The 24,351-nt window shown below is 47.2% G+C and overlaps 1 protein-coding gene across 2 annotated transcripts in view; it reads left to right on the top strand.

The window, feature by feature from the left end:
- The window catches only part of LOC126532016 (uncharacterized), a 38,731-nt gene extending 16,249 nt beyond the window's left edge, over nt 1-22,482 (top strand). Inside the window, exons 1-3 of one of the 2 annotated variants that reach the window (XM_055070367.2) lie at nt 4,378-4,790; nt 18,300-18,367; nt 22,236-22,482. In XM_055070367.2, coding sequence (XP_054926342.1) covers nt 4,541-4,790; nt 18,300-18,367; nt 22,236-22,274 — 357 coding nt within the window. In that variant the 5' untranslated portion in view covers nt 4,378-4,540 and the 3' untranslated portion in view covers nt 22,275-22,482. Of the gene's footprint in view, nt 1-4,377; nt 4,791-18,299; nt 18,368-22,235 lie in introns of those variants that run through there. The other variant, XM_072288094.1, reaches the window with a different exon arrangement.
- The last annotated feature ends 1,869 nt before the right edge of the window (nt 22,483-24,351 follow it).

The raw sequence follows: 24,351 nt of genomic DNA on the forward strand, positions 1-24,351 counted from the left end.
TCGCTGCCATGCCGTCGTCACCGTTCCGTCGTCGGTCCGTCTTCGTCACGCCTTCCTTCGTCGTCATGCGTGGTATTCGCGTGTTCGAGAGCGACAGGTTTTCGCTGAGCGACGAGTTAAACTTGGCTGGATTTCAAATAAGGTTCTTTCCATCCATCAATTTCCATGCACATCGCCCGTGTACGGCATAAACCTATAGCCTAATGACTCGTCGTAGAATAACCAGAGCCGCGACCGTGCGATTCGAAGCACTCTGCTCCGCTCTGGCCAGGTGGTGGGTCTGAATTCGAAAGCTAGATTAGGTGTAGGGGGTGTGTGATGGTAGCGCACCCACAAAGCCGTGTCCGGAATTTCAACCCGCTAGCCGGTGGGATGACGGTGTCCGTCCTCGGCCTCCTATGTGACCAGGATCCAGGTGCTCTGTCGCTGGCCAGACGCGCTTGGCAGAATACCGAGTGCGGCTCAGCTTCAACCCAGCCCAGCTGATCGACCGACAGTTGAGTGTCCGCCACGCTGACGCGACGGATTGAGGTTGAACTCCCACTGTCAATTTTTATTTATTGCGGTACCTTCTTTTTTATAGGCTTGGTTCAGGTGTGAAAGATATCATTCAGGTTCAGTTTCGATTCGCCAAAAATGATGCTTTTCTTCTTTTTCTTTTCTTTTCTTTAAAGGCGAAAGCATCAGATGGCTCATGGGTAAAAAATTCGGTGTCCAGCGTTAGGGCACCAAAATTCAGGCGAAACAACTGGGAGATATGGGGGAACCGGCCATTTCTCCAGGCTGTTCACATCGTGAAGGTCGAGAGGCGAGCTCACGACCTTTGGTGTTAATTCATATAATGATGAAATATGACTTCTAGGGATATGCACAGTTTTAAAATAAAAAGAAATTCATTCACTGCACCTGGGCATGTGGCTTGATGGTGCTCACAAACTTGCGGCGGCCGTTTTGATGTGCCATTAACCACACATAATCAGTGGCGATGTTTAGGCGACATAAAAAGAGAACAAGAGAAAAGTAATTAGTAAAAAAAGAAAAACACGTAAAAAGAAAACAAATAATAGGAAGTAACAACGCATTCGAATGAGAATGACAAAGTAATTTATTCAATGTCCCGTGAGCGTGCATGCTTTAGCATTGATCCTCATTAGCGCATGGCAAAGTGACTCTCGATTTCTTTCTTCCTTCTTTTTTTTTTGAGTATGGTTCAGTTCTGGTTCTGTACCTTGGTTAGTATACCAGATTAAGAAGCACTACAGGGTTGTTGCTCGGACTATCTTATGCATCATAACAGTATTAAACAGCACAATATTGAGGACGAGAAGCAACGCTGTAGCGTGTTCATTTCTTGTCCTGTCCTTTGCGCTGTTTAACAAGACTGTTTAACAAGACAAGGAGGACTTGGCTGACGCAGGACTAAGGCAACCGGAGTTCGCTGGGAGGTGCTGGGCCTAAGGGGGATTTGTTTTTCTAGTTAATATTATTTCTTATTTTTGCTATTATGGGATATTACGTGCCAAAACGACTTTCTGATTATGAGGCACGCCGTAGTGGAGGACTCCGGAAATTTAGACCACCTGGTGTTGTTTAACGTTCACCTAAATCTAAGTACACGGGTGTTTTTTGGCAATATCGCCCCCATCGAAATGCGGTTGCCGTGGCCGGGGTTTTTTCTAGTTCAAGTCGGCCGTTTTGCTCGAACACGATTCCCTGGTCACCCAATGCTGTCATGGTTTCAGCATAAATAGACTTCGTACACATTAATATTCAAGCGAGCTTTTAACCGGACTCGCCGTAAATATCGGTTATAAACCATAAGTCGCCAAACGCCGTTCAAGAAAGATTTCAACTGCAAGTTTAGTTCGCAGTATATATATTTTACATCCTTATGAGTGCGTAAAGTGTGCTTTTGTGGTTGAGTGGATAGCATCCACCGAACGGGTAAGAACAAATCGTTGATGCCGACAAATGAACATTTCCTTTCTGGCGACTTCTTGTGGCAAGTAAACGCGATAATATAAGTGGGACAGACACGACACGTGAAATAAACATTTATGGCTATTATATTGTGGAGTTATATATTATGCATTGTATGATTATGGAGAGTGGATATTATGGAGTTTCCGGTTCTTCGAGCCCAATGGTGGAGAATGCAAACCACGGTATGCACAAAAAAAAAGAAAATGGTAGGCGACCCTGATGTTTGAATTAGGTGTCTCTTAGTGGCACTCGCACATCGGCGCTGGTGTTGTTTAGGTCAACTTTAGGCGAACGCAACACACGAACCGAACTAGGAGGCAACTGTTTCCCATTAATTATTTGCCGGTTAAATATCATGCCACTTTCTTGTGTGTAATTAGTGACTAGTGTGGTAATGATTTCGCTTCCTACTTCCGGATTTCTAGGAATTTCGCCAGAGAATTTAGCTCACGTGGCGGGTCTCTAAGGTTTACGATTCTGTGCGTTGGTGTGCGGTAATGTGTGATTTCTAATTAACGCTGAATATTCCAGATACTTCAGTAACTCAACTTGTAGCTAACCTTATGCACTGATATCATGTCTATAAGGTAACCGATGAATCTTGTACTGCACTGTTTTATTCTCTATTCTCTTTTATTCTGCGCATGAAACAAAACTTTCCCTCGGTGATCATGCCACTAAAAACGCAGAGAGGTGCACAGAAGAATGCAAGCAAGACGCGGGGCTTTGTGTGCGCAAACATGCTTGTTTGCGGTACGTATTTCCCAAACTCCCTATTTCTGTGCGCACCAAGCGATCAGAATTAACACACAGTTTTCATCTACGGCTTCTCTTATATTGCCGGTGTCGTTTGAGCTCGCAATTCGTGTGCAATAAACAATTTTAATGATACGGACAGCCGAGGAGCACAACAGAAATTGTTGTCCAAGCGGCAGCACCATCACCGCCAATCTCCTGTGACATAAGCAGCCACAACATCGCCAGCTTCAGAGGGCACGGCGGGACCACACGGACGCCATAATGGACCCGCTCCTTTTTGTTGAATAGGTGACACTGTGGACTATCAACGGCTGCGAGCCAGCAGATAATGCCTCGTGCTATTCCTCGTGCATCAATGCGTGTACGACGTAAGACACGTACCAAGTATGAACGTTGCCCACATTTTCGTAAGAAGGTTTAGGGTTGGCTTTGCGTGCATCGCGCTTGAGTAGAGCCATGCAGCGGTGTTCAGTCGGTTTAATTGTGACTATATCACGGTGAAGATTGACTTAGTTTAACTTTATGATGGCCCGGGAAAAACCAAAGTGCCCACGTAGACTGGAAAAATGGTACGTTGCAGTGCGCTTTATTGCTTTGCGTTCCATAACTTGCAAACTTGAAATGCACATGGTGAAACTGAGCAAATATAGCGTGCATACTACACAGCTTCCAAGACTCTAAAAGACAAGTTCGTCTTCCCAAAATGTCGCACGTGTCAGCAACAAGAGTAAATTCTCTGCATTGTCTCTGTGCGAACAGAGCAAGAGGAGGCCTGTACGTAATGAAAGTGTTGACGCAGGCTTCCTAACAAAGCATCGCAAGGTAATTTAATTAAACGGCGAGGTAACGAGACAAGTCAGGGCGTCACTTGATTGTATGACATGACATGATATTGCACGTAGGCGAAGCCCTCGGCATTTGTACGCTAAGAACACGGGACGCTGTGCTCTGTGGAGGAAACGAGTTCTTTGTACATCACGAGGTTGCATGAAGTATACTAGACGGCATTCGATGAAAATCGTAGTCGAGATCACGCGACGGCGAACCATGTCACGCTTATACGTCGCAACACTTCATACACAGAAAAACGGATCCTTCAGGGAAACGTCCTTAAGTCATGTCACGATCGTCTATTCAGTGAAGCGTGTAGCGAACTCTTTAGTCACGCAGGTTAAATGAGCACGTAAACTCGCGCACACGTCCCTGCCGACACACACGTCAGCCCGCCACCAGAGAGGACCGGCTTCAACGTCTTGCAGGTGGGTCAACTGTGTACTGGAGAAGCACTAAACGATTAAGAATCGCGACACCAAAGCTGTATAGGCCCCTTTTTCCATCTTTTTTTTGGTGATGCAAAAGTACATAAAAGAAGGCTGTAACTTACATCTTGTTAAACAGCGCGAAAGGAGACAAAGGACGGCAAAAGGGGGAGACTAAAACAAGCTCTTCCTTTCAACTAGCTTGTAGTTTTTTTAAAAGAACAGACGTACGCATGTATGTCAGCACATACGTGATTTCAAGATGACCTAGATCTGTTGAAATGACAACACAATCGCAAGAATTCAAAACGCTCTCCAGTTTCTAAATCCACGGGCGCATCACTTCCCGCGCATCTGCCCCCGAAAGATAGCTCCTTACCTGACAAAGCTATGCAAGACTTACTTATATACGGTTATGTGACTTGACATGGTGTCTAATACATATATAATGAAGTTGCTTTTTTTTTAAGGTGCACGCCGTTGTCCTTTGCTAACTTCTTCGGCTATAGGAGAACGCGCAAGTGTTCATATTCGGGCACATGACCAAGATGGGCGACGGTCCTCACCACGATGTGCGAATCTGCGGCGTCACTTCGTCACTGCTCTTGCTGCTGCTGTCGGCGGTGGTAATTCTGTCCAATGACGTGCGCGCCGCCAGTCTGCTCGAGGGCCGCCAGGTGGACGCGCACTTCTGGCAGGGCGTGCTCAACAAGACCGCGGAGGGCAACACGGAGCAGGCCTTCGCAATGGTCCTCGGCAAGGTCTCCGACGACCTCGCAGGCGCCACGGGTGAGCACACTGCGAGCGGCATCGACGTTTTTGAGCCCGAATTCTCGCTGAAACTCTCGGCTCTGGCAGAGGCTTGAACGAACAGCGGTCTGTCGGGTGGTAATGCAATGCAAAAAGTGCACTATTTATGAGGGGAGAAGTTTGGGCTAGTTGGTCCGACATATTTAAAGAAGAACCGCGACCTCAGACGGGACGTAAAAGGAATAAGTGGACAGGACGAGCGGTACCGCTCGTCCGTTCCGCTTCCTCGTTTTACGTCCCGTCTGAAGTCGCGGTTCTAATGCACTCTTTATGCTCAAGCTTATAAGATCGGACAGGCGATCTGTCCTAACGAAATCGGTGGTCTATTTCGTACCAGCCACGAGCCAGAAGGTTATTGTCGGATAACAAATAACGGGCCCGTATATGTGTGAAATCCTTTTGCTCGAATCTATTCCTTTCTTATCAACTACCGTTCGCAGCCAGCCGATCCCGGCCGCTACTTGGTCCACTCAAAATGTGCGTGAAATAATACCATCTGAATAGAACTGTTACATATTATCCAGCCCTATAGTTTTGCTTTGTGAAAATGCCATAGGTGTCACTGACATATACGTATAGAAACTCGACCGCGATCATACCCGTTTAACGTGCTGATATATTCGCGAGAAGAACGAATCAGACCAGCTGCATGATGCTACACTGTGCTGTAGGCACGTATGCATTCATGTATAGATGATACATGAGTATGCACGAATATACATGATGACGACGCGAAATACTTTCAATTATTTAAAGTATTTAAATCTGAACCTTCGAAATTTCGAATACGAATCGAATAGTGCTTGTTATTCGGCTAGATTTTATTCGATTCTGAAGTTCGCTATTCGAGTTGATGAATATGCTTTCATTTTCTTTTGCGTCTTCCAATAGACGACACTTTAATTTATTTTACAGGGGAAAAAGGTCAGATGCAAGCGGTGACTATTTCGAACGATGGCCCTTGCTGGGGAGCCGCGGTATTTGCGGAGAGAGACGAGTTACTATTCAATGTTTCCAGTCAATCAACTGACGACGCCTCGCCTTTAGAGGGACTGCGAATTCCTTTTATTTATTTAGTCAAAACTGTTTCATCTTTTGGAAGAGCTCACCGTGTTTCATTACCGTGATTACCACCAGGTGCCATCGCCTTTTAGTTGTTTCTCATTTAAAAGCTTCTCAGTTGACGGGAAGTCCATCCTCTAGGAAAGCTCCCATATGCCTCGTGCCATAATTCTGTACGATCGTGTGGGTTTATGTGGGATTTCAAACATGCAGGACCGTATAGGATTATGGATACAGCACACATGGGGCATACGGAATATTTCGATATATGGGTTGTAGACGGCACTACGTGCACTAGACAGTATATTAAGCCGACTTCCTTCTTTTTTAACCGCACGGACTCAGCACGTATTCGATTGTACTAGGAAATTCCGGCAATCGAACCCCTCCGGTCTTACAGCCCAAGATAAGATATTGGAGAAGGATAAAACACGACCGTTTGTGTGTACAGTGCATGTGTTGTGTCAGTTTTATCCTCCTCTGGGCATTTGCACTTTAAACCAAGCAAAATGCCACACCGACGAGGCCTAATAGCCCCCCCCCCCCCCTTCCCGGGAAGGTGTTAATGTGCAAAACGTGACGCAAGTCATGGCCACTGGCGTCGTCGGAGGAAGAAAGTAGAAGTGCGTGATGAGCATTATTTTATTCTTATGTTCAGCACACAACAATGAGGAAGAAGGTACAATACCCACGGCAGTGCAGGCAAGCGAAGTCGCCGATTAATGAACGACGCTGTCAATGACAGCGCGTATATCCCGTTTAGGAAACGATGTTAACGATCGAGGACAACTGACGTCGTTATTTCGCTTCATCTGAGTACCGTATAGTTTATGATCGGGCATTAGCCCTTGAAGCTCAATGTGAATCTGAGCGTCGAGAACGTTGCTTTTATTTGCTTTTAGCGGGGTGCACGTCATATTATTAAACCAATAAAAGTATAGGTGCTAGAGTATTTGCCTGATGATCCATGAACACCGCATCACTTGTGGAGCGAAGCCGCTGAGAGAATTTACGCGCATGACATTGCGGGAAAGGGAACCCACCCTTCCTAACGACGGAAACGAAGAGAGAGAGAGAGAGAGAACCGGGGGCAGGAAAGACAGCAGCGCCCAAAAATTTGACCAACCAGATTTAGAATATACATACCCTATAATAGTAACTTGAACAACGCAAGCGACCGATGGCCAAGGGACGAAATCACCACTTCGATCGTTGTACAGTGTCGCAGTTGGCTTTCACTGGGTCACCGTGCATGCGTTTGAATAACCTTAATATCATCTGGCAATATTAAGAAACTTACGAGATTTTAAGACAGTGCAATAGACAAGGAGGGTAAGTTTCGAGGGTAGCTATTATACAGGCATGACATCAGAGATTGTGTGGCAATGATGAACTATCTAATACATTCTCTTGCTTCATTACCTATTAGCTTCATATATGTGTAAAACCGCATAAGCGGCTTTTCAAGTCTGGGAAATGTTCTGCGCAGAACTTTAGTTCCAAACAACTTTAAGCGAGAGGGCAGCACAATACCACTGCGCAAACGCTACGTCACATGGCTTTTTTTCATATTTCGCGGGCTTTCTTCGCAACCCGGAAGAAATGGACCCCGTGAGACGTATCGCAAAGGAAACAATTCGATCGGTGGTTCCTGAAGGTGCTCTACAAGTCGGCGTATCATACTTGGGGTCCTCAGCCAATAATTAAAAAGTTGGGTAAATAAACTTAATTAGTGAGTTATAGCGGCCAACAAAGACATTGTCTGAGTCACTATAGGCTATTGTGAATAGTATGCGTTCGGTTCAGTTCGCTTCCGATGCACCTTTCATTTTGAAATTCTAGGCTCAAGCTATGTGGGACTGTCTCTATTTGTACTCGTTTTGCCGAAGCAATGATCCAAACCTGCGCGCATTGCGTTGAATTGTTCCTCCGGGATAAACCCCAGCGCTGACAAGGCCTAGCGCTATGTGACTGACCAAATGTGTTGTGCATAATGCGAGGTCAAAGCTTTCGGGTGTCCGGCGTGGTTAGGCGGATACGCACCGTTGTTAGGGAAAAGCAAGAGCGCGAAGCGCGTCCTATAGAGGGAGGGGGGGGGGGGGGGGGTATCCTGTGAGTGTTCACTTAGTGGACATGTCTGTTTCATTTCCTGCTGATGTTTTGATCGACTGGGCTGGGATACGCGTCAGAAAGAGACAGGCGCACTCAGCCAATCAGCTCTTCAACAGCGGAGGAAATGGACATGTCCAGTGTAGGTGGGTGCTTATAGAATACCAAAAACAGAATACCTTCAAAGATCAGTGCGTTCCGTCGGTCGTCCATGACTAACGACCTGCACGAGCGCTTGACGAAACGACAACGGCATCAGACATAGTGAACACAGAATGCCAGTGCATGGTTGGCCAGGAGCTCGTTATTGCCGCAGCCGTAACATGACCGCGTAGCATATATCCAGACTGCACAGCTCACCCTTTGTCGACTGTAGTGACGGACGTAGGACCAAAAGCAAGGTTTTTTCCTTCCTGTAAAGTCCAGAGATCCTGTTTTCAGACTCCTCACTTTCTTTTTTTCACTTCCGTGTTCGCCTTTTGTTTTGTTTCTTACATTCCAGTCGCTTTCTGCGTTTATCCACAAGCCTTGTCATCATGTGGGTTGTCATAAAAATTTTTTTGTTAATAAAATGACGTAAATTACGAAGTAAAAGATGCCCATGCATGTCGAGTCATGTACTCATCGCATACTTGTGTATGAATACGTCAAACACTAAAGGATTACGAACTTCGCGAAATAATGCCGCATTCGTGGTGCTTCAATGTTTCGACTTTAGTGTGGACTCCAGCAGTGGCACCATACTACGGCCGCAGAATGAAATTACGTACCACAGCGACCTCTTCAGTAAAACGTGTCACCGATAAATATCACACACCACTGGTCTTGCAGCCCTCTGGACATTCGGCATAAAATGCCAGCTGTTCAAGGGAGATTTGGATTGTAGTGCAATAAGCAGGGTACGAGTGGTGTTTGAGCGATTTTGACCAATGCTTCTATGCGTTCCTGTTTCGGCTACAATTCGCGAGTTCCGCGGCGCATTCAATGGTTCAATTTCGGCTCCAGTGCTTCGATTCCGACACTAACTAAACTAAGTTACTAATTGTGCACCATTGCGAGTGTTTCACATCCTGCACAGTTAGTCCAAAAACAAGAAAGGAGCTGACAGATGGAATAGCACACTGTGGTATAAAGTTTGTAAACAGGAATAAGGTGCCTCAGAAAGGCCAGCCTTTCTGAGGCGCCTTATCCCTGTTTACAAACCCTGCACAGTTAGTGTACACAGACTGAGCACGGGTTCCGTGTACTCATGCTGAAAAAAAAAGAAAAAAGAATGTTGAAGATGTTTGATGATCGATTCATTCATGGTATTAGACCTGCCAATGTTATGCATGTATACTAAGGGTTATAAGGAATGATTAATGGTTGCGATGGGGCTAGTGGTATATCGCTGCCGCTGTGTTCTTTCCTTGTAAATCAGTCGATTGAAGCGCTTCATCGTCGGCGCTCGTGTTCGCGTTTTGTTTCTGCCTTAACGCTGTAGCGCTGTATTCTAATTATGAGGGATATATGCCTCATAATTAGCTCATATTCCGCCTCATATGAGGCGCAATAAATTTGGCCGCCTGATATTGTTTTTAAGCACACATACTTTAAGCACATTTGCATTTTGTCCCCATCGAAATGTGGCCGCCGTGCATGACTGGGCATGAAACACGCGACCTCGTACTAATGCAGCGGAACGCCACTGAACAACCTCGAACAACCTCGACGAGTTCCAAGATAGTGATGATTAGTAAAGGCCTTCATCTAAAAGGTAACGCAGGGAGGCTCTCGCGCTATATATGGCAGCAAATGGTATTTCCGCAACTATAGTTGCGATACCAACCGGGTGGTTCTTTATTTTATTTCACGATAAACAGAAGTTTTCAAATATAGCAGATAGCATATTCACTGAGTTGGTTGTACGAGCGAATAACTGATGCTATTGAACCAGAACTGAACATTTATAAAAAAGAAGAAAAAGAAGTTATTTTGCGCGAATGGAAAAGTGGACCTCAACGTTACCATTTCTTTCACTCCGTACCCGAGACTATAAAATAAAAGATATCGCTTAAAACAAAAAGAAGAAAAAAGAATGCGAAGGTTGACAGTGGGACATCAACACTAATCCGTCGCGTCACCGTGGCGGTAACCCAAGTGCCGGTCTGGGCTGGGTTGAAGCTGAGCCGCACTCGGCATTCTGCCAAGCACGTCTGGCCAGCGACAGCGCACCTGGATCCTGGTCACTTACGAGGCCGAGGATCCACGCCGTCATCCCACCGGCTTGCGGATTCAAATTCCGGTAACGGCTTCGTGGGTGCGCTACCATCACACACCCCCTACACCTAATCTAGCTTTCGAATTCAGACCCACCACCTGGCCAGAGCGGAGCAGAGTGCTTCAGCTCACACGGCCACGGCTCTGGTTATTCTATGGGGAGTCATTCGACTATATGTTGATGCAGTAGCCGCGCGCTATACATGGGAATGGATGGATGAAAACAACTTTATTTTAAATCCCGCAAAGAAAACCTGTCGCTCTCGAACACGCGAATACGACGCATGACGACGAAGGAAGGCGTGACGAAGACGGACCGGCAGCGAAAAGAGAAACGAAGAAGGAAAGGCAAACAATGCGGTGCACGATTGATTATCCTACGCTGAGAGAAGGGGGAAAGAAAGACAATGAAAGGAAAAATCACCAACGATTACGATACCATTTGATGCGAAATTTGAGCGCAGCTCTATACATGTTTTCATTTCGCGGTACGTTGGCTGAAGCGGACAATCTGTCTCGTTCGGCACGATCCAAATGCAGCGATGCTGGGAGCGTATGCCTCGCTTATCGGGAGATCGCGAGAGGCAGCGCGTGGGTGACGCGTTGGTGCGATCCACAGGTGCCGCCGCAGATAGGCTTCCGTTCATGCAGGGCTTTGTTGCCATACAGACGACGCGCGCTACTCTGGCGCCATATCATAGCCATCGTCGCCGCACAGCCCGTCTTGCGCGGCCCTACGCTTCGCACGTTTTCGTTCCACCAAGGACGAATGCGGCGTTTCGTCGCGGGGTATTCGTAAAACCAGTGTTAGCGGCGACAACACCCAAGCGAGCGTCACGTTGAGCCCAACTCGTAGCCGCTCGCCATCGTCCTTTCCAGGAGCTGTGATACCCGTCACACACGCTGGTACTCCAGAACACCTATCTCCTGACCTCAGCAGCAGACGCTGCGGACGAGCGTAGCCCTCCCCACCTCACGGCACCCTGGCTCCCCCTCGGAAGCGCAGATGAGATCGCCCACGTGGCTTCGGATGTCGTGCCGCCGGAAACTCAGCGCATGCGCGGGCTGTCTCCCCTCCGCTCCTCCTCCGCTTGCAGTCTCATGGTTCCGCTGAACCCTCCTCCTGTAATTTCCTCCTCCTCTCTTCGCGATAGCGTGTCTTCCACGTTCGCTTTCATTCTTCGCCGCGCTCGTTCACTCGGTTACGCCGACGCCCCGAACGCTCGCCGCAGCAACAGGCCATTAAGAGCTGCACCGTGAAAACGATAAAAGAAATAATAAAGGGCCAGCCAGTGTGAACACATTCGTAAATTAATGTTCGCTGACAGCCAAAAGTGTTTGCTTTAGGGACACTAAAAATACTTTATCGGCTTTATAGCTGTAAAGTGTACAGACGTCTAAAACACTTGCATTTATTCACAGCGGGATAACGGGGATTATTAGTCTAGAAAATGTCACCTCATTGTCCCGTCACAGATTCCGAAGTGCCTTCCCATATTATATACAGGGGGGGAGGGGACTTTCGGCGTCTCGAAGTTCGCTAAGTCTTTGGGTATTTTTTCATAATGCGCCGTAGTCCTTCTTTAGCGAAAAACAATTACCGGTTGTCCACACTGCCTTGAAATTGCCTCGCCTGCTCGCTACCACGTCACGGATATTGACAGGGTCCGCTGGAGCCTAATTAATTTCTTTATCGGTAAGCATGAATTACACGACATTCCAAAGAGCCCGACTGGGAGACTTTAGCCCGTGCGCTTCTATCTAAATACTTGGGAAAACAGAAATTACTTTTCCCGGCAATCATTACACCGAAATTTACGAAGTTCGTTGCCTTTAAAAGCAAATGTTAAAATATAGAGACTTCTGGAAGCGGAATTTTGGTTTAAGGTGTCAACTTCTACTGTAAATATTGTTGAAAATCACAGTATTAATAAAAAATGAAACTATCACACTTATAACTCTGTACCTCAGCAACGAATAACGACATCACCATGCTGTACATTTCACCTAACAATAAATCTAAAGCGGACGAAATTGATTGATTATACACAGCTATAAAATGTACCAATCTTAAGTGAGTAGGATATTTGAAAAATGCCGGTAGATAGTGTAACCAATTCACGTAAACTGTAAACTCTAGTGAAGAGGAATGTCCGGCGCTGCAGCCACATCGCCAGTCGTCCGGGAGGCGCGAGCTCGAGATGGCCTGAGCTCCTCTGGTTGAGACACGCTGCCTGCTGCTCTTTGGTACTGCATTGATATTAGACTCTGGTGGAGGTGCTGCGGTTTTCCCCCAACCTGGAATTACGCACCCGAACCCTGCCATCCGTCATGCCTGACGAACCCAGCCCGACATCCCCACCGGTTACTCCAGCCATCGTATGTACCGGTGCCCAGCGGTGGTGGTGGTAACAACTTTATTGAGATTCTGCTCAGTTATCTGGCAGGCCCAAGTCCTAGGATGGCCCCTCACGAGGAGCGACCCTTTCGGCCCAGGCAACGAGGGCTTTTTGTAGTTTTTCATCCGGTGTTCTGAGCAGCTCCTCCCACGTCTGTTGTGAGGGAGCTGGCAGGAGCGACCTGGGAGGGGGTAAGCCCTCGCACCCCCAAAGAATGTGATTTTGGGTAGCCAATGTTTGATTTGTGCAGTTTTGACATATTGGGGGGTTCCATTGCCCGTTGGTAGCGGGATCCTGATATCTTCAGCGGCACATGACGAGAAAGACGTTGAAGATTGGCTGGAATCGTATGAACGCGCCAGCAACACCAACAAATGGCACGATCCCCTCAAGCTCAGCAACGCGATCTTCTATTTATCGGGCGTCGCCAAGCTGTGGTTCAAAAACCGCGAAGCCGATCTCCGCACGTGGGCTAGCTTCAAAGCCAGCATCGCTTAAGTTTTCGGCCGCCCTGGCGTACGCAAACTTCGCGCTGAACAACGCCTACGAACCCGATCCCAGCAAACTGGTGAAACGTTCACCAGCTACATAGAGGACATCGTCAACCTCTGCCGGCGTCCTTCGCCAGGTCATCCAGGAGCAAGTTTGCGCAGGTCTCCCTTCTGCCCGCGAGACTCCGCCGGTGCCGACTTTCGTTGCTTTTCCCGAGGTGGCTGCATATCTCAGCTATGCCGAGGCTCTCGCGCGGTCACCACCTCTGACTTTTGCGCCATTTCCATCAGTCGTGCCACTGCGTCCAGCTCCACCCTTCGTTCAGCCGCGGTACCCACACATCAGTGGACAATGGTGCACCCCTGACAACCGGCCAATATGTTTTGCGTGCGGTTTACCTGGTCACGTTGCACGATTTTGTCGTCGCCGCGCAACGTCCTACCGCCGTAGCTTCGACACCGAACCATACGTTTCCCCATACCCGTCATCCTCCGCGTCTCAGAACCCTGTCCAGATGTCTTCCTACTCGGACCACCGCCCTCTTGTTGACCGCCGTTCGCCATCGCCTCGACGCCGCTCGCTTTCGCCGATGCGTGCTCGTCCTTCTTCGCCGGAATGGGAAAACTATTCGTCGCAGTTCCAGCGGCAAGAACCGCGTCACCCACGAACAGACCAAGGCCTCTCCCTTCTCCAACTAATGTTATTGATGTATATGCGGATGGCGTCGCTGCACTCGCCCTCGTTGACTCTGATGCCGCAGTTTCAGTTATCAGTGCCAAACTTTGCCGTTCGCTCAGAAAAGTTACGACGCCACTGTCAAACGTGTCCCTCCGTACTGCCAGCGCAGACCGCATCTCGCCTGCAGCTGCGTGTACTGCTCGCGTTGTGATCAACGGCCTCCTCTACATCGTCGAATTTTTGGTGCTGTGTTCTTGTTCCCACGATCTTATTTTGGGCTGGGACTTCCCTTCCGCTAATAAGGCCGTCATCGACTGTTCTCGTGCTGAAGTGGAATTTCAAACGCTGTATCATGCCCCACTCCTTGACGCTCGTGAGCCTGAAGATAAATTATTTGTTGCCGAAGATGTTACAATTACACCGCACTCATCTGCCCTTGCCACAGTGTCATGCAACATTGTTGCTGATGCCAGCGCACTTTTTACGCCATCTGCAATTTTCGCTCGTCGCAAATGTTCCCCGCTGCCTTTCGCTCTTTCGGACGTTCATGCCGGCGTCAGCAGACTGCTCGTCGCCAACCAATTGTCCTGTCCTCTCACTTTGCTTCGTGGGGAGTGCGTTGGCCGTGCCCAGTGTGTCGACACTGCTGCCATCATTGACATGCCAACTGGTCCCATCGCCACTCATGAGGTCACCGGAGTGACCTGTAACCCCGCGCATGAGCCGACTTCGCCCGATGTTTTGCATAGCTCCATCGCCGACACGTTGACTGTTTCTCATCGCATCCAGCTTCTACGCCTTCTCGACAAGTTCTGTTCGTCTTTCGACGGCCAGCATGTTGCCTTGGGCCGCACGTCAACTTTTTATCATCGCACCTACACGGGTAGCAGTGCGCCACTGCGACAAAGACCATATCGTGTATCTGCGACAGAGTGCCGTGCTATCGACGACCAAGTAGCTGACATGCTCAAGCGCGGCGTCATTCAGCTTTCGTAAAGCCCCTGGGCATCTCCCGTTGATCTTGTTAAGAAGAAGGATGGATCGATTCGATTCTGTGTCGATTACCGTCGTCTCAACAAAATAACTCGTAAAGATGTTTACCCTCTTCCGAGAATTGACGACGACCGCGGAGTTCTTCTCTTCTATCAAATTTACGCAGCGGCTATTGGCAAGCCCCCATGGCACCCGAAGGCCAACCTAAAACGGGCTTTGTAACACCATATGACCTATATGAATTTCGTGTCATGCCTTTCGGTCTTTGCAACACCCCCGCTACATTTGAGCGTATGATGGACAACCTGTTGCGTGGTCTCAAGTGGAAAACGTGCCTATGCTACTTAGATGATGTGGTTATTTTTTCGCCCGATTTTCCCACCCATCTCTGTAGGCTCGAATAAGTGTTAATGTGCCTAACTGCCGCCAGCCTTCAGCTCAACCTGAAGAAATGCCACTTCGGCGCAAGTCAGTTCACCATCTTTTACCATGTAGTATCTAAATACGGTATTCTTCCTGACGCCGCCAAGCTCCGTGCAGTTGCTGATTTTCCCAAACCTTCCTCCGTAAGAGAACATCGCAGCTTCCTTGGCCTGTGTTCTTATTTTACCCGCTTCATTTGAAATTTTGCGTCCATCACCGCTAGCTTGAATCAGCTTCTACGGAGCGATTTGAACGATTAAGCCTGGTCGTCCGTTTGTGACGATGCCTTCCAAGAGTTGCGTCGTCTACTGACCTCGCCGCCTATACTGCGTCACTTCGATCCGACAGACCCAACCTAAGTACACACCGACGCCAGCGGTGTTGGACTCGGCGCTGTGCTCGCGCAGCGCAAATCTGGATTCGACGAGTACGTCGTTGCATACGCAAGCCGCACCGACCCTCACCAAAGCCGAGAATAATTACTCCGTTACGGGGAAGGAATGTTTGGCCATAATCTGGGCACTTGGTAAATTTCGACCCTACCTCTATGGCCGCCCTTTCGATATGATTACAGACCACCATGCACTTTGTTGGCTGTCCACGTTGAAGGACCCTTCAGGTCGATTAGATCGCTGGGCTTTGTGGTTGCAAGATTTCAACGTGCGCGTTGTCTACAGGTCTGGCCGCCGCCACACCGATGCCGACGCGCTTTCCTGTTCGCCCGTGTTAACCGAAAGCGATGCCTGCCTCTCTGCCGTTGACCAAGTACTTCCGTTCCCAGCAGGCTGCGACATGGCTTCGGAGCAACACAAGGACGCCTGTATTAGTGCTCTTATCCGCTTCCTTTCAAACCCGTCGACTGTTCCTTCACCTTCTCGAGCTTTGCGCCGTCAAGCATTTCAGTTCGAAATTCGGGATGGACTTCTCTATCGCCGAAATAACGTCTCTCATGTCCGCAAGTGGTTGCTGGTCATACCTCGACATCTTCGTGGTGAAATATGTTCTGCCTTCCATACTGACCCGCAGTGTGCACATGCGGGTGTCTTCAAGACATACACCCGGCTTCGATCCAGGTTTTATTGTCGTTGCATGTACACCATTGTGTGCAAGTACATTCGGTCGTGCCCTCAGTGCCAACGCGGCAAGGTTCCTGCTCAGCATGTCTCTGGTCCAACCAGCCAATCCCGTGTCCTGCCAGGCCCTTCGATCGCATTGGCATTGACCTGTATGGACCCCTTCGGAGCACGGCTTCCGGAAACCACTGGATAGTCGTCACCATCGACCATTTGACGCGATACGCAGAAACAGCCGCTCTGCCTGCTGCCACCGCTCGTGATATAGCATCCTTCCTCCTGAAAAGCTTTATTCTCCATCACGGTGCACCTCGCGAGCTTTTGAGTGATAGAGGACGTGTATTCCTCTCCGAAGTCGTAAACGCGCTCCTTGCTAAATGTCGCATCGTTCATCGCACCACCACCGCCTACCATCCTCAAGCTAATGGTCTGACGGAAAGATTTAACCGCACCCTTGGCGACATGCTCTCAAAATACGTCGCCTCTGCGAGCCAAAGGTCTACGGATACCTACAAGCTTGTCGTTTGCGTATATGGCAATGCCTCCTACTCGCGAGTCCATACATACCGCTCAAATCGGCCCACATTTTTGCCCACGGTCACGACAGATGTATTCGGGGGTAGAGGAACACAGCTTCGCTGTATGAATTTCGGGCACCTAATAAACAATCCGCCTCCAAAATTCACTCGAATTCACGTTTCTCTTTCAAATGCAACAAATTTCATTCGAATTGGTCCAGGGGCTGTTTCATAAAAGCGTTTCTGTGTGTTTTACATGTATTTAAATAGGCGGCATGGGAATTTGCCTCGAGCTAAAGCTTCCTGATAATAAGGCTCAGAAGCATTTACTTAGTGAATTTCTCGAATGCGTAGAAGCACTTTGGACTCCCAGACGCAACACTGACGTCTGGCGCTGGTGTGGCGGCGTGAAATTCAAAAATGAAAGTTTGACTTTAATTTTCTCTTTTAATAGTAAGGCTACTGTCGCGAAATTTACAATACTAGAGTTTTGAAATAGTACTTTACTAGTCTGAGTACTGCGTGTGCGCGAAACTTAATTTTTGAAGACAAATGGAATACGAATGGAAGCGTGCTGGAAGCTCCCCCGAACCGACTATCGAATACGTTTCGAAGCACAACCGTTTTCGCCACTGACAGAAAAAACATATACCACTTGGTTTCCTCTTTCTTCTTTCAAGATCAAACATAATTTCAAAGAATTGCCGTACGCAGATGTCATAATTCTATTCATTGAGCTGGATAACCGAAAGAAGCGGACGATACTTAAGATTAATTAATTTACGGAACATCCTGCAATTTACGAAGTGCAGCTGGTGAGTTCGCGAGGTGTATCCACTTGGAACGAATTTTCAGGATGGCAGTGGATTCGAAATATTGATTCCCAAAGTGTGCGACGAAACACATATGGGCGTTCGTTACTTTTTTTCTTCAATGCATAAAACGACGGGTTGGTTGAGAAGTGAGTGGAACAGCAGGGCATTTTTACAGCAAGTATTACGGCGCATATCTCGAAACGCGTGCGATCGTTAAAATTCGTTCCAAGTAGATATTCCTTGCAAACTCCTTGACTTGCAACTCGTAATTAATTTCAACGTCTGTCGTAAAGAATGAGTTTTAAAGTTTGTTAGCATAACTTCATTGATTAGAGAATTGTTTCGCCTTCGAGCAAAGTCCACTGCTTCGAGTAATCCAGCTTAGGGACAACATTTACGCTATCTGCCGCAGGCGATATAAAAAAGAAAGTTCCTTACGATTAAAAAAAAAAGCATCCCGTATGTTTGAAAGCCATAAATTAGAAAGCTAATTCAGCAGCGTTATAACTGCTTAACGAATTCATGCGCGATCTTTCACTAAATAATTATAGTCTCAGCGCGAATAACGTTTTGTCGAAAAAAGGACGCTGTTTAATCCGTCAGATTGTCCCTGAAACACCTGATATGCTCACGCTTTCCTAAATCTGCCACCACTCGCTTATTGCAGACCGGATCAATGAATTCCTGGATGGCGTGAGACGAAACGTCACGTCTGTCATACAAGAAGGCGTCAAGGTGAGCACATGCTGTCATATTCATTGTAGGCCCTAGTTTAACAACTGTGTTTAGATGCCGCATCTGCTATCTTTATATCGTTGGTTGTGGTTCCCGGAGACCCCCGCCACGGCATCCTTATAGGCCGCTCTGTGACTCCGGCACGCTGAACACCACAATTTTGATTTCTTGTGTAGTGAATGTCGGATAAAGAGCACACGTGAACAAAAAGCTGTACAGTGCTTGTGCGCCGTTTCTGCAAATCTTTGCATCCGCAAAAAGCCTGACAAACACATTTTCGGGAATAGTAGCGGGCAAATCATCGACACAAATTAGAAATAGCAGCAGGCCTAAGACGCACAACACCTGACGTAACTGGAAGCGTTTCAGATTTGCAACCATTAACCTCTGCGTACTGTGTCCTGTGTTTTAAATAAGCATTAATCGAAGGTAAGTGAGAACGCCAATACTTTCCAATTTATAAATATGTTTACTGTGGGTAACTGGGTCAAATGCCTTGCGGAAATCTAAACAAGTAGATCAATCTGCCCTGATTTATCGAGCACTACTGCAAACTCATTAACTGTAACTGCATCACAGTGCACATTTATTTCCGGAATTCGTGTTGCACAGGTGATAAAATGTACGAGAGGAGCTAAGATAGCCCGAGACTGTGTGTTCATTCAAGCAACTTCCAACAAAACGAAGTCATTGAAATTTCAGCTTTCTTTTACGAACTGAACACCGTTCAATTAAATAGTTGGGGCTTCGATCACTAGGATTTTCAATTGCAATTCCAGCTGTGGTTGCATACTCATTAAGGAACACGCTTTGAAAATACAAGTTCGAACCTTGCGTTATAAACGTGGAGTCGGTTACAATGTTATTGTTAACTGGGATATCGGTCAACTGATAATTTCGCAGCCTAGAAAATTCCAAAATTTTTGGGAATCAGTTCTGATAAATTCGGGAAGCGTCGTACCAAAATGATGAGGCTTTGATAATTTCAACTTTGTGGCAAGTTAATCTTTTAGTACGTGGAACTGTTGAAGGCAAGGTATTTTTTTTCTACATTGCTTTACTTTGCATTTCATTGAAGAATTTGGCGACTTATCATAGGATTGCGACGATTAATAGGAATCTTTGTATTTTTTTTCGTTGCTGAGTTAGTGTTAGCACGGTTATAGTTTTATTTTCTGAAATATTGTGATTTTCAGCAATATTTATAAAAGGAGTTGATAGCCTAAATCGCAATTCCGCTTCCAGAAGTCACTAGATTTTAGCACTTGCTTTTAAATGCAACAAACCTCACGAAGTTTGGTGTAATTATTGCCGGCAAAAGACATTTCTGTTTTCCAATGTATTTAGATAGAAGTGCGCGAGCTAAAGCTTCCCATTCTTGTGCTGTTTTGGAATGCACTGTAGTTCATGGTTACCGATAAAGAAATTAACTAGGTTCCAGTGGACACTATCATGATGCGTGACGTCGCAGCGCGGCGGTGAGGGAACTTCAAGGCAGTGTCGCCACCCGCTGATTGTTTCCAACTGACTTTATATATGCGTACGTGTACTGAACTAATCCACAAAACTTTGCGACTCATGTACTGTTGGACTGTATATTTTTATTCGTCAAGTGTTCTACTGAGTGTCATACTTTGTGTCGCTATTCTCCCTTTTTACGCAAATTTTTTGCTTTGCCAAGTGACAAGGAGTAGCCGGTGCCATCATGAAGGCGCCAACCTCTCCTAATATTCATTTCAATAAAAAATAAAGGACTGCGGCGCATTATGAAAAATGCCCAGAGACTTCACGAACTTCGAGGCGCTAAAACCCCCTTAATACGGGAAGACACTTCGAAATCTGTCACAGGACAATGAGGTGACATTTTCTCCACTAATAAATCAGCGTTTTCCGGCTAAGTGATTAAATGCAAGTGTTTTAGAAGGTTGTATATTTTACAGCTATAAAACCGAAAATGTATTTTTAGTGTCCCTAAGACGAACGTTTTTGACTACCAGCGAACATTATTTACGAATGTCTTTACATTGGCTGGCCCTTTATTATTTTGCCTATGTTGTTCATCATCTTTCTTTTCCCCCATCTCCGGGTGTAGGATAATCAATAGGGCAACTCCGCGGTTAACTTCCCTGCCCTTCCTTCATCTCATCTCTCTCTTGTCGCTGCGATGCCGCCGTCATCGTTCCGTCGTCGGTCCGTCATCATCATTCCGTCGTCGTCATGCGTGGGATTCACGTGTTCGAGAGTGTCAGGTTTTCGTTGAGCGACACGTTAAACTTTGCGGGCTAAAGGTTTTTCCATCCATCCATTCCCATGTATAGCGCGCGGGTACCGCATAAACTTATAGCCTAATGACTCGTCGTATAATAACCAGAGCCGTAGCCCTGTGACTCGAAGCACTCTGCTCGGCTCTGGCCAGGTGGTGGGTCTGAATTCCAGAGCTAGATTAGGTGTAGGGGGTGTGTGATGGTAGCGCACCCACAAAGCCGTTGCCGGAATTTGAACCCGCTAGCCGGTGGGATGACGGTGTGCGTCCTCGGCCTCGTAAGTGACCAGGATCCAGGTGCGCTGTCGCTGGCCAGACGTGCTTGGCAGAAAGAATGCCGAGTAAGGTTCAGCTTCAACCCAGCCCTGACCGACAGTTGGGTGATTGGGGTTGATGTCCCACTGTTATTTTTTTAAGCTATACCTTTTATTGGTTTGGTTCCCGAGTGAAAGAAATGGTATCATTCAGGTTCAGTTCCGATTCGCGCAAAAAAGACGCTTTTCTTTTTTCCCTTTTTTATAGGCGAAAACCTTAGAAGGTCCACGGGCAAAAAAGTTCGACGTCCACCGTTATGGCACCAAAATTCAGGCGAACCAACTTGGAGATATGGGCGAACCGGCCATATCTCCGAGCTTTATTCTAATTGGCATCGTGAAGGTCGAGAGTCGAACCGACGACCTTTGGTGTTAATTCATCTAATGATGAAATATAAGGTCTCCGAGATATGCACAGTTTTAAAATAAAAATAAGTTTATTCACTGAACCTGGGCATGTGCCTTATTGGTGTTCACAGACTTGCGGCGGCCGTTTTAATGTGCCATTAACCGCGCATAATTAGTGGCGATGTCTAGGAGACATAAAAAGAGAATAATAGAAAGATAATTAGTAAAGAGAAAAACACATAAAGAGAAAACAAATAATAGGAAGTAACATCGCATTTGAATGAGAATGACAAAGTAATTTAATCAATGACGCGTGGGCGTGCAGGCTTTAGCCTTCATCATCATTAGCGCATGGTAAAGTAACTGCCAATTTCTTTTTTTTTAGACGGGTTCAGTTCTGGTTCTGTACCTTGGTTATTATACCACATCAATTTGCACTATAGGGTTCTTGCTCGGGCTAGCTTATGCATTACAACAGTATTAAAGAGCACAAAAGTGAGGACGAGAAGGAACACTGTAGCGTGTTTATTTCTTGTCCTGTCCTTTGCGCTGTTTAACTAGACTGTTTCAAGAAGCAATATTCAAGCGCATGCTAAGAGTCCACAGAGCTCGGTGGATCACTGCCGCTGTTAAGTGAAGCGCTCTTCCTTCCTTCACAACAAAGCGAGCCACAGTACAGTGCAGTGGCTATGACGTTGCGCTCCTTAACACGAAGCCGCGCAGGTTCGACGCCTGCATGGTGCGGCGGTCCCGTTCCAATGGGAGCAGAAAGCAAGAAAACGCTCGTCTTCCGAGCAATGGGTTCAAGCTACGATAAAAGGTGGTCAAAATGAATCCCTGAATTTGCTCTACGGCGTTTCTCATAACTTACGGTGCAGTTTCGGAACGTTAAAACGCGCATTTTTTCGTATTATTAAAAGGCTGTATGAAACTTGTTTTGCAGAACAAAGCTGACTCTCCGGTGGAGGAGACCCGAAAATGACGAGCAGTACTCCACCCGGGCGTGACGCCACAGGCTACGTGCTTCCAGTCGTCCGACTCCTCGCACGAAGCGGAACGTGCACTATTACGCATTGACGACACACGGCGACACAGTGGCCAGCTTTCTTGCCACTGAGATTCTGCGTCGACGCAAAACAATTCCCGTCGTTTGTTACTCGTTCTCGAAATAAAGCACGTAGTGCGCCAGATATGTTGACTCCATAGCAGTGCATTCAGTACCCGGAGAACAGGTATACACTTGGTTAATTAGTATAATAGAATCGGAATCCAGATGCTGTCCGCAGTGGATCAAAGGCAACCGGAGTTTGCTGGGCGGGGCCTTCGTTTTGCAGCGGGTCTAGGAAGTTTTGCTTTACAGCGAAGCTGTATATGGCTAGCCGATTAGTCCGTCCGTCTGTCACCTGTACGCCGAAGACTCCTCCGACGCAACCCCATGTGCATGAGCGGAAATGAGAAGATAAAGGCACGCGATTGGCTGCGCCAGTTGTGTCGTCGTTGCTCACCCTCGCAGTGGAGCGCGCGCAGTGGTTTCTCTCCGGCTCTGAAATGGGGAGGCCTCGCGTCATACGTACTCCTGAGGAACAGGCAGTTTTCGATCAGCAACGCCGCGAGCAGAACCGGGAACCAGCTCGTCTACGCCGTGCCGATGCTGCAGCCCGGGCACAAGAACAGGCTCGTGCAGCTGAGCGCAATCAGCAACTGCGTACCCAGGATGCGGCAGCCTATAAAGTCGTTCAATGAACCATCGGGATTAAACCAGCGATAAATTCCGGGGCCACTCGTTTCAGCTTTGCTGGTTAACCATCTGCACGGAGTGCTTGGGCAGTGATTTTTATAAAAGGAAGCAGTGATAGTAAAAATTTTAGAGGGACTGCTGCTAATAACGGCAGAAAGGCAGCGGCCAGCGCAACGCAAGTTATCTCTAACCTACGTTGGTCCAGACAATCATGCATTTCACGGGGCTTCTGCAGTCAAAGCTTGTAAGGTGTTGCGTGTAAGGCTGCTGCTCGTAACACCAGGTGTTTCATATGACCCTGCGAAATAGAACCATGCGTAGTACCTTTGCAACAGCTTATCTCTGTTTAAATTTCTGTCGTAAGCGCGAGTGTAATACCCATGTTTTTTCTAGGTTAAGTCGCCTATTTTGCTCGAACACGATTACATGGTGACCCATAGCTTTCATGGTTTCAGCATAAACAGATTTCGTACACCTTAACCTGCAAGCGAGCTTTGCACCTGACTCGCTGGAAATTTTGGTATTGAGACATCGCCGTTCAAGAATGGTTTGAAATGCAAGTTTAGTTCACTGTACACATTCTTAATATACTTGTGAATGCGTAAGTGTGCATGAGTTGTCCAGTGGATAACAACCACATTCTGACGGGGTAACAACGACTCGATGATGTCGACAAATGAGCATTTCCTTTCTGACGACTTTTTGTGGCAAGCAAACGCGATATTATGAGTGTGACAGACACGACACAAGGACTACGTGAAATGAACATTAATGCCTATCGCTGTTCAATACTCGCGTCAGATATTAAGGAGCTTCAAGTTTTTCGAGCCCAATGTTCGGGGGATGCAAATCACGGCATTCGCAAAAAAAGAACGAAAAAGAAAATTGACGCAGAAAGCTATACAACAGAATGTAAGCAAGATGCGGGGCTTTGTGTACGCAAACATGCTTGGTTTGCGGTACGTATTTTCCAAGCTACCTATTTCTGTGCGCACCAAGCAGTCCGAGTTAATACAGTTTTCATCGCTACGCATTCTCTGATATCGCCGGTGTCGTTTGAGCTCAGAATTCGTGTGCAATAAACAATTTTAATGATACTGACACTCGAGGCGCACAACTGAAATTTTTGTCCAAGATCCAGCATCGTCGCTTCCAATCTGCGATGATATGAGCAGCTACAACATTCGCCTGCTTCAGAGGGCACGACGCGACCACCACGGACGCCACAATGAAATCGCTCCTTTTTGTTGAATAGGTCACGCTGTGGACTATAAACGGTTGCAAGTCAGCAGATAATGCCTCGTGCTATGCCTCATGCATC

This window comes from Dermacentor andersoni, chromosome 5, assembly GCF_023375885.2.
Source record: "Dermacentor andersoni chromosome 5, qqDerAnde1_hic_scaffold, whole genome shotgun sequence".
In the NCBI taxonomy this organism is placed as follows: Eukaryota; Metazoa; Arthropoda; class Arachnida; order Ixodida; family Ixodidae; genus Dermacentor; species Dermacentor andersoni.